Source organism: Podarcis bocagei (assembly GCF_964188305.1).
Source record: "Podarcis bocagei genome assembly, chromosome: 4".
NCBI classification, from domain to species: domain Eukaryota; kingdom Metazoa; phylum Chordata; class Lepidosauria; order Squamata; family Lacertidae; genus Podarcis; species Podarcis bocagei.
In genome coordinates, this window is record NC_138128.1 from 72,472,420 (window position 1) to 72,483,434 (window position 11,015).

Below are 11,015 nucleotides of genomic sequence, written 5' to 3' on the forward strand. Positions count from 1 at the left end.
CTTAGTGAGGACTGCATGCAACCGCTTGTCTGTATCATCCTGCCGAGTGGTGAGGAGAACATTATCACATGCTCATACCTCATTAGAATCTGGGAAGCAGTAAAATTTTGGGTTTCCCCACTGATACTTAAGTGTTCACTGGAAAGGGGAACTGGTAGCCTCATGCTTTGGTGGGGGGCAGCTTTCCAAAACAAAGTGGACTGGGGATTTTCTTGGGAGGACAGAGTACAGAATAGTAGCCTAGTATATGAGTGCTGGACGGAGGCAGGATTAGATCAGATAGTCCTGTGACTATCAGGACAGCTGGCAACCCGGAAGAATTTCCTCTCTGCAGGTTGAAGAATGCATTAAATATTTGAGGAGCTGAACAAAAAGGAGATCTGAATATCAGACACCATCCAGAATAGCTGCAAGATGGTTGCTCTTAAGTTGCATTGCGGCAGAGGGTGGAATTCTGCATTGCTGCTTGCCAAGTGGAATGATTGCCCTTCTTTCCCTCCTTTTGCTGTTCTGGGCTCCTCCTGACCCCACAGGGTCAATGGTGGGGGGCACACAAGGGAGGGGAGGGAAGCCCCAGTGCACAGGTGGAAGTCCTTGCACAGGATGAGGCATGTTAGGAGAAACCTTCCCAGAATCTCCATAGTGCTGCTGCCTTAGAGTGAGTCATTCAGACAGGAGACTGAGGAGCCTCATTGACCTTTTTGTTATGTTTAAAGCCACCCATTTTGTGCTTAAATAGAAAAATTTGGGGTTGAAAGAAGCCACGCAAATACATCTAGGCATTTTGCCCTCTCTGTCTCATGCTGCTACCCTGTCATGTTCTCCCCTCCAAATATTGGTCTTGTTTAGTGCTTCCTCCTTGACTGCACTCCCAGTTCCGTTCTCTGTTGCTCTCTCTCTCTGTGTGTGTGAGTGTGTTGTGTTTGTGCCTCCCACATGGTTGTCCTTTCCTGGTTTATCCAGAACTCCCACAAATACTATTATGTTTTTTCTCCTGCCAGTCTTTGAGAGGCACCTCAGTTTCACACATCCAAGATCTAATTTTGTCCTGGAGAGAAAGAATTGTGGTTTGTCCGTAGATGAACTCCCTGCTATTTCTCTGTTTTGCTCTCCCACTCTTTCACGCAAGCAGCTTAGAGAAGATGGAATATCGTTGTGTTAACCTGTCAGGGCTAACCTGCTACACTTAGCAGCTAAAGAAGATAGGTGTGTTTTGAGTGATTCTTGTTCGTCTCTGTCTCTCTCTCTCTGCTCCTCCAGGCTGCTGGTTTTCTTGCAAGTGTATTCTGCAACATCTCATCGATGAAATGAGAGAGTATTAGTGGATTTATACTGGACCGTCCACACCTCATTCCGCTTTCTTAGTTGTTCTGCGTTGCTTCCTTGGTCTTACTTGAGGGGCAGTGTTATGCTATAGTGCAGCAAAGGTGGAACAAAAAATAAACCAAAGCGTTCATGGTGCTATGGTGTCAGGAAGTTATGAGGACATACACTGACTGGAAATGAAACGGTTTGTCCGCGCCAAAACTTGCAGACACAGTGTAAAAAGTGGGATCACATATAACCTCTGCAGTATCCTCCTGAGCACAAATCATCATGAATGCATAATAAGAAGGATGTCTGGAGGGACTCCAAATCATAGGCATCTTCAGAAGTCCCTTTCTGAACATCAACAAGAGCAACAAAAGGCTCATAAAATACACTTCAGAAATTAGGATGGTTTAATTTCCTGGACATCGTCTGGACCTCTGTAAAAAATCAGTCTGTAGGATTGGACCCCCTATTCCTGGCATGCAGCTATGATGCCCTCTAGAACAAACTTTCTCAACATTGGGTCCCCAGATGTTGTTGGACTACAGTTCCTATCATCCCTGACCACTTGTCCTGCTAGCTAGGAATGATGGGAGTCGTAATCCAACAACATCTGGGGACCTGAGGTTGAGAAAGGCTGCTCTAGAAGCTTTTAATCCTTACTTTAATTTGTGCTGCAAATGTGTCATGCTGTGAAAAAGCCTTGTCAGTTTCTCCTGCTTCGAATAACAGAAGTCAAATTAATATTGTCCACTTGCAGCAGGGATGGAAAGAATGGGGGAAGGGGAGTGAAATCTGCACTGCGTCTTTTCTAGCACAGAAGTGTGCATCTACCTCTACACTTCTCCAAAATAATACAGCTTCATTGTCACTTGCTGAGAGACTCTCAAAAAGGGGGGAAATGGGCGCATCTGACTTTTTGGCATTTGCCATTTCAGTTAAGAGCCTGTGTACCATATCCCAGGACTAGATCTCAGTCTGCTTTCCTTTCCCCTATTTTCTCCTCCTTGCCCCCCTTTGAATCTTCCTACCTCTTCATCATTCTACCTCTTCCTTGCCACTTCCTACCAAACTTTCAACCATGTCCTACTTTTTGTTTGTGGTGCATGGGAAGGGGGCAGGGTGGAAGACACAGGGGAAAAGGCAGTTCTGCCCTTGTTGTAAGAATGTATGTGTGTATGTATGTACCGGTGCATGTCATGGCTCCCTATTGTTTCCAGCTCTGCTCTTTCCACAAGTGAGGTTTCGTAGTGTCTGTGGCTTGGCGAATTAATCTCCATGCGGTTTGGTCAGATGGACATACACAGAAGGGAATGGAATTCATGTGCATTCTTCACAGATTACAGCTGATTCATCAGCTCTCGCCACTTCGGTGCGCTATTTTGCTCTTCTCTCTCCCCACCCCCACCTTGCTGAAGAGAGCTTAGTGACAGCAAGAGGGGAATGTTGTTGCTGGATAAACCTGGGGTGCTGGTGAGGATTGCAAGAGGAGACGTTCAACTCTCTCCCAGACTCCCCTACCTACAGTAATGCCTGCATTTTTTTTGGCAGCTTGTGCCGAGAGACCAAAGTGTGAACACATCTTTCAAGTTTTCCTAGGCTGCATCCCTGTACACGGGGGGACTGGCTTTTGAATTAATACGTACAAGATTGCACTGTGAAGAGTACTGTTTTCTTGACAGGTTTTGTAATCTGTTTTACTTCTTTTTGCATGGGACAGTTGTGCACAACAGAGCGTTTCTCTGGTACAGTAATAGAGAACAAGAAATATCCATTAACACTCCCCAGATTCCACATGTATCTGAAAAACTCATGCATGTTTAAAGCATGGCATACAGACTTCCATCTCAAGAGGATGTAGTCTTGCCATTTGTCTTAGAAGTAGGTTTCCACCTAGGGGAATATTTCTCCTCCTTTGTGTCTGCCTTCTGCTTAGGTAATGGATCTTTGCAGGTACATCGTTCTACTTCAAACAAGCCACACTGCTTCCTTACCCACAAAACAAGTCCATTGCAAAGAAACTTGACCCCCTTCTCATGCCCACTCTTCTCCAGAGACAGTGAATTATTTTGGTGTGAGGTGGCATGGTGGTTCTGTACATCTCCGAAGAAGCAGAATAGGGAACCATGTCCCTATATTCAAAGCTTGGCTGAGTTGCTCTTCCCAGGGGATGAGGTCATGTTGAGGAAGTGAGGGAGATCAACTGCAATCCATTGCAGTGTTTGCCACCAAGGCACAGAGTCCCCCTGTTTTCATTCATAAGGTATCAAAGCTGTCCCTTGAAAAGCACCCTCCTTCACCCTATTATTCCCAGGCACAAAAGGGTTTTCGAGGCCTTTCATTTCATTGGACCTTTGGCCTTCCCTCTCTCGTTTTTTTATCAGACCTCTGCCTGTGCTGTGGTTGCCCCAGCGCTGCAACTTGAAAGGCTTTGTAGAGGCAGCCAGCAATGTTGATTGAGCCAGGGTGGTCCCCTCATCCATCTCTCGCCCTCTCTCCGTTTGGAAATGAGAGCTTTTTGTGTGCATGAGAATGGGAGAGGCCTGGAGAACTGTTGGCCGATAGAGCACCATCTCTCTCTTTTGCTCCCGCAAAAAGGAACCTTCCAAGGCATCCCTCTGCAACAAATTAACCCTCCAATTAGCCTCTTTGGTAAGAGACGCAAACGACAGCTCCATGTTTTACGTGACAGGCATGATTATGCAGGTGTGCTGATGCAGCGCCAGAGTTTCCTGAAACCAGTATGGAGAATGTGGGTGACATCTCCCATGTTTGCAGATACCCATAAACATGCACCTGGAAACCAGTTGGAAACCATGATCAGGCAGCAGTTCTCAAACGTTTTCCCTTCCACCCCAACCACTCTGAAATAGTTGGGGGTCTTCCCTTGTTTGCCTTCCATGCCAGCATTGTGATCAAACCATCAGCATGTTATGAAAATCATGGGTGTCCTAAGCCAGGCCACTAAGAAGAGCCCTATATGAGGGGAGGTTGTGGAGCAGAAGGGGTCTGTGGATCACAGCTGAGAACCTCCAAGCGATTTCAGAAGGTGTACATATGCTTGCCAGTTTAGGACTACATCTTGCATCAGATGAAGTGGTCTCTGCTCTACAAAGGCTTGTGCCGTAATCATTTGTTAAGCCTTTTCAGGTGCCAGGAGGCTTGTTAAAAGAATAATTCTGGAACTCTAAATCTGTCTGCGTATGGAGAAAGATACAAATTTCTTATTGGAAAAGCCGGCGTGTGTCCTGTCTCTTTGACTGCATGTTTTAAAACTCAAGCGAGGCAAAGTCAAAATGAAAAAGAGGATTCCAGTTACTGTTACCAAGTCTGCTGATCTTTGGATCAATGATTGGCAGCTCCTAGGCCAAATCTGGCCTGTACGCCAGTTTCCGAGAAGTAAAAGAAGGGTGTGTGGAAGGAGCGGTGGCGGCTGCAGCCTTGTGAAAAAGAAACTAAGAAGCTGCTTTAGACTTTGCGAGATTATTAGTGCGCCTAGTCCAATATTGTCTTCTCTTAATAGGTAGTGGGGTCTTTCCCATCGCCACCTGCCTGAGATCATTGTCACTGGAGATGCCAGGAATTGAACCAAATACATTTTGCATACAAAGCATGTACTCCCCACCCCCCGGCTCCTTTTGGAGAAAGGGTAGGTGCAGAAGATGGAGTAGGAGATCTGATTTTTTAAAAAAGTAGCTGCAGGTTGATTTGGTAAGCTGCGGTTGCAGAATGCAACCTTCCATTGAATTTCAAATGTTGTATTGCTTGGAATATAGGCCACCCTCTGAAATGAGATCACAGCTTCTCTATCCTAGAAGAGTGTGGTTATAGGCCACACTCGGGTACTTTTACAAGCCAGATTTTTTTTTTGGGGGGGGGGGAGTCGGGGAGAGGAGCGTAGCCTGTGTTCAGACCAATATGTCATTCACTGAATAGTCCCCAAAGAGCCACCTCCTACTTCAAAAGAAAGGGTGTTTGCATGTTTCGAAACACCCCTTAGCATGGGCAACTGCACTGCAAATGTAGCTCCAGTGGTAAAAAATAAAATTAAAAAATGAGTGGAATTGCACAACAAAAGTGCCATGATTCAAAATAACCGTTCGGTGACGGGAGAAGGTGAAAACTGTGCAGACGGAGGAAAGCGGTGTGGGTGTCGGAACGGGCTCATTTTATCGGTGTCCTTGAGACAAGCCTCTCTCCCTCTCCTGTTTGTGTCAACTCTAAGTGGGGAGTCGCTGACTGGTGTGTGATGGGAAAGCCTCGGCTCCTCTCCGTCTCAATTAGCTTTGCTAATTCATATTGGCATGTTTGATCTCTTTGGTGAGAGATGAAAGGGGCACCTGCCAAATGCGGTTACAATCAGAGCCCCGGCCATTCTTGGTTGAAGGGACTTGCTGGAAAACGACATTCACCCCGCATGCATGTCTGGGGCGGGGGGCGGGGAGGAAGCGCTGGAGGGGAAATGAAAGGGGGGGGGGATGTTGCTGGCGTCCCATCGATGTACAGCATGAAGCGGAGCAGGAGAGAAGGAAGGAATATTATCTGCACGAGCTCACTTCGTGCTTGGTTAGAAAGCAGAATGGAGCTGGAATGTGCTCTGTTGCTGAACTGAGATAAGTCAAAGATGGTGGCCCTTGTTTATTTCCTTCCCCTAGGGAAGAAGGCTCAGCTTCACTCTTTACTCCTGCCTTGAGCAAGTTTCCTTGAATCAGGAAGGCTCCATCGCTCCATCTTGTAGATCCCATACCATCCAAGGGAGTTTGTTGCACCAGGAAACTGATCGAATAATGTTTGGACTTCTAGGAATACTGAGAACAATGATAAGCACTGGAAGTTCTAAGCCCTGCTTGGTGCTTCCTGCTTCATCAGTAACTCACCACATGGTCCACCTTGAAGCCTAGGAAAGGTGACTTTTTTAAAAAAAGAAACAAACATGTTGACTTACAAAATGCAATTCCTGGTTGGTTTGTTTTTTAAGCCTTTGCCCATCATTTCAAACACCAGTCACTAGATGTTTGCAAGAGTCAAATTTGTAAAAGCTGCAGTTTATTCCGTAAAATAAAGAGCACCCACATGAAGAAACCTACAGACTGCTAAATTAAGAACTTCTCAACGATTAAATCAAAAGATAAGTTAAACTTATTTCTTTTTTTAGAAAAAGAATTCGTTTGTTCTAATTAATACAGAGGGTTTTATAAAAAATATTCTATTAAAAATTAATAATGTATGCACATTACATAACAAAAAAATCCAGAAAAAATGAATACACATGGAGCAAATTTATGTAAGTGTTCCCTATAAAATACATATGTTGTCCTGCTTCTAAAGAAATTGATTAAAAAAGATTTTTCTATATGTGTTACATCACAATGTTTATCTAATAGTAGTCAGGCTGAAAAATAGTTTTTCTATAAATTTGTTATACAATGAAAGAATGACAAACCGTCTCCAAACATCTCTCCACAGAGAGGTATGAGTCAAAGGAGAAGCCCAATCATGTTCTTTGTTAGCCGCAAATTTTATAAAGCAAAGCCAGTTCTCATGAAATACCCCTTTCTTTCTAGGACCACGGCCTCTTTGTTATTTGCTTGGCCAATTTCTCCATTATCACTAGACACAGGGGTTAACATGAGGTTATGAGTCAATCTTAGTGGGCCAGACGGTTAAAAGTTTTTTCACCACACTACCTTAACAGGAAGGCCCTCCTGAAGGAAGGAAGAGCTTCTGGCTATGAGTAAACGGTCCCAAATAGATGGACCAAAAGTTATTTAAGCCACATTTGATTTGATAATGCTTAGAAATTTCCGCTAACCCCAGCAGCAAACATGTTGACGTCACCAAAAGCAGCCTTTGCCAAGCTGCAACCCTCCAGATACTTTCAGCTACAGTTCCCATCGGGGCCAGCTGTGGCATGGCTGCACTGCCTGGGGCTGATGGGAGTTGTAGTTCAAAACATCTGGGCAGCACTTGGCTGGCAAAGGCTGCTCCAAAGAAACCGAGCAGCCATGCATGCATTGTTTGACTCTAGGCCTTGTCCTTCTTTCGACATTCCTATTCCCCATTTTGACTAAGGTTGCATAAACATGAGGAATGTATTTCCAAGACTCCATCCTGTATCCAGGTCTCGTATGTAATCTCTTACATTTCGAAAGCAAACAGGCTTGCAAATGGGAAAGGCAAATGCTAATGGAGCAAGATTTGTAGCCTTAGATGAACTATTCTAATAGGTAAGCATGGATAAGGGACGCGGGTGGCGCTGTGGTCTAAACCACAGAACCTAGGGTTTGCCGATCAGAAGGTCGGCGGTTCGAATCTTCGTGACAGGGTGAGCTCCCGTTGCTCGGTCCCTGCTCCTGCCAACCTAGCAGTTTGAAAGCACGTCAAAGTGCAAGTAGATAATTAGGTACTGCTCCGGCGGGAAGGTAAACGGCGTTTCCATGCGCTGCTCTGGTTTGCCAGAAGCGGCTTAGTCATGTTGGCCACATGACCCGGAAGCTGTATGCCGGCTCCCTCGGCCTATAGAGCGCGATGAGCGCCGCAACCCCAGAGTCGGCCATGACTGGACCTAATGGTCAGGGGTCCCTTTACCTTTACCAAGCATGGATAATGGTGAAAATAGATTCTGCGGTGAATCCCAGTTGATTGGTCATCTGAAAGGTGCAGTATAATTTGTTAATTCTTAGGGAGGAAAATAATGGAATAGAGTCTCTCTCTCTCTCTCTCTCTCTCTCTCTCTCTCTCTCTCTCTCTGTGTGTGTGTGTGTGTGTGGTTTTTTTTAAAACTAAATCTATTTTCATACCACCGAGATAGATAGCATTTCCTTATAATACATTTTGTACTGCTTGGAGTCATTCTCTGTCAACTGAAGGCTTGATGAATGGATGGGCAATTGGGGTGGCGGTTATGAATGAAAGTTTCAGGGAAATAGTGTGGATTATGCCTTTCTGGAGTGCTTGGGTAGGATGTTCTGGCTTAAGAACAAGCATGGAGAGGAACACAAACAAAGCAGATGTTCGCCTAATCCGCTGCTGCAGCAGAAGTAGATGAAACATACTCTGAACGAGTCTCTGGGCTCTCCTCTTGCATGTATCTGAAGTGGGTCAGGGAGACATCCCAGGTGTTCCAGGAACAGCATTTCCTTAGGTTTTATAACCCATCACTCCCCCCTTCCTCGCAGCCTCCTTAATACTGACTCCTATGCATTTTTGTTGTGAAATAACTTCATAAAGGCAAGAGCATACATTTCCCACAATCTGAATCTCATGTTAACACAGAGAAGGAAACAGATGCATTCGTGTTTTCTCTCTAAGTGTAAAGCCAATTTGAGGTTTTCTGGCCATTAGTTCCAGCACATTTTTTTTTAAAGAAAAATAGCACCGATTAGGGTGGTTGTCCAAGCTTGATGTGGGAAGGGGACAAGGAACAACAGCAAGAAGATGTAAAAGTGGGGACAAGAAGCCACTATGGGATGGATTATATATCCTTAAAGGTGATGTGGCAGAAGGGAGATAGAAATACAGTGGTGCCTCGCAAGACGAAAATAATCCGTTCCGCGAGTCTCTTCGTCTAGCGGTTTTTTCGTCTTGCGAAGCAACCCTATTAGCGGTTTAGCGGATTAGCGGCTATTAAAGACTTAGCGGCTTAGCAGCTAAAAGGCTATTAGCAGCTTAGCAGCTTAGAAAAAGGGGGGGGAGCAAAAAAAAATCGGAACACTCGCAAGACGTTTTCGTCTTGCGAAGCAAGCCCATAGGGAAATTCGTCTTGCGAAGCAGCTCAAAAACGGAAAACCCTTTCGTCTAGCGGGTTTTCCGTCTTGCGAGGCATTCGTCTTGCAGGGCACCACTGTACTTTAAATGAATAAATGATAGCATAGAGGTGCAGGGGGAAGTCTCAATAGCCAGAAGGGAAAGGATTTCAGAATAACCTACGAATTGCTCATTTTGTATGAAGCCCCATCCCCTAGGCTAGGGAGCCCCTCCTCTATAGGACAAAACCCAAGATGAAGTGCTGCAGAGTGCAGAAGTGATGCTTGCAGGAAGCGCCTGCGAACACTAGCCGTGTTGAATTGGAGCAGGGTCTAGGTGTGCACACAATCAGTACTTACCTGTCTGCAGACACGTCTGAAATGGAAGGAAAATACGGCAGTGTTCCTCAACATGCTGCTAACGATGCATACAAGCAGTTCTTTCAAGAGCTGCAAAGGACATTTTAGACCATTCCTCCTCTCCTGCCCTCTGCAAATGACTTTGCTGTTGCTCCCCAGAGAACCAGAGTTGCCTTGCTGTTCTTTGCCACCCCCCACCCCCCATATGCTGGTCATTTATTTAGGATGTCGTCTCATCCCGTCCCCGTCCCCCCCACGCTGCAAAATGTGGACATAATGTGGCATGCCACTTCTGCAATGTGGACACTTGCTCACCTGTATACATGGAGGAATCTAAGCGTATATTTCCCTCCCTCCTTTTCTTTCCCCTCCCTGCTTCCAGGTGGCGGCCAAGGCTGGCGTCTATGAGATCCTGAACCAGCTGGGTTTTGCCGAATTTGAGAAGCTGGAGGACAAGCCACTCTCCCAGCTTCGCTACCGCTGGCAGGAGCAGAGCCAAAGTTCACTGCCATTCCGGGGAGAGTTTGTTTAGGACCTGGCCTTTTCCAAAGCACAGTGAGGATCGCAGCGCTTCTCCCCACGCGGCCGCATCACTCTCTTTGCTTTTCCAGGTGGATTTTTTTAAAGACTTTTTTTTTATATATAAATATAATGTGGAGAAATACGTCTTAAGGGAGGACTGTGAATTGAAGAAGACATTAAGCTGCCTTGAAGACGTTTTCGTAGGGTTCGTTCAGACACAATAAAAATAAATTAAGATAACTGCAGACGAGTGTCGAGGCAAGTGGTGTGTCCTTCCCTCTCCCTCCCCCCAAAGTCCCTCCCAAATGGGAGCTGTCCTGCCTTATTTTTACCCCCACCCCAAAGACTTTTATCCCCTACAGGTCTGTTGTATACTTAATGTGCTAAATAATATGCATGTGCAGGAAAAACATACGTGGCATTGCTGCGTTTGGAAGTGGACAGTTTGGGATCGTTTCGTTCTTTCTTCCACGTGAATCTCCTGATATTTTTTATGATGAGGATTTCAGTTTGTATGGTACCCTTTTTTGATGGTGCAAGAAGCTACTGCTGTTAGAGAGTTTGGCTCGACAAAGAATGGGAGAGGTCCACAGGGGTGTCCTTCTGCATATCTCTCCCATGGAACGCAGGATGGAGAAAACATAGGACGGTTGTGCATGTGTGGTGCTTTCTTCATCTGGCCATTGAGTGCAGCGGAAGGCTGCTGGGCACACATGCTTTCTAATCTCAGTCTAGATCATGCTATGGTAACCTATGGCCCTCCATATAATGCCAGACCAGAACTCGCACCATCCCTGTCCATTAAGCCATGCTGGCTGGACCCAATGGGAGCTGGTGGAGTCCAACCACAGCTGGAGGGCCACCCTGGTTTAAGTAAAGACTAGACTGATCATTAAGGGAACATCTTTCTGTTCACAAGCAAATGCAGGGCACTAGAGAGAGGGAACTGTTCTGCATAACAGAAGAAGCACTCTTGACACACTTGCCCTGTTGGAAGGAAGAACATTGTATGTGCAGGTTCTGCTTGCGGTTCTGAGGACCAGGGTAAGTAAAGTGACACCATCCTGGTGGACCTGG

At 45.8% G+C, this 11,015-nt stretch overlaps 1 protein-coding gene across 3 annotated transcripts in view; it reads left to right on the plus strand.

Moving 5' to 3' along the window:
- PALD1 (phosphatase domain containing paladin 1) overlaps positions 1 to 10,183 on the plus strand; it is a 106,349-nt gene extending 96,166 nt beyond the window's left edge. For all 3 annotated transcript variants that reach the window (XM_081189592.1, XM_081189593.1, XM_081189591.1), the window contains exon 20: positions 9,799 to 10,183. In XM_081189592.1, coding sequence (XP_081045718.1) covers positions 9,799 to 9,948 — 150 coding nt within the window. In that variant the 3' untranslated portion in view covers positions 9,949 to 10,183. The remainder of the gene's footprint in view (positions 1 to 9,798) is intronic.
- The last annotated feature ends 832 nt before the right edge of the window (positions 10,184 to 11,015 follow it).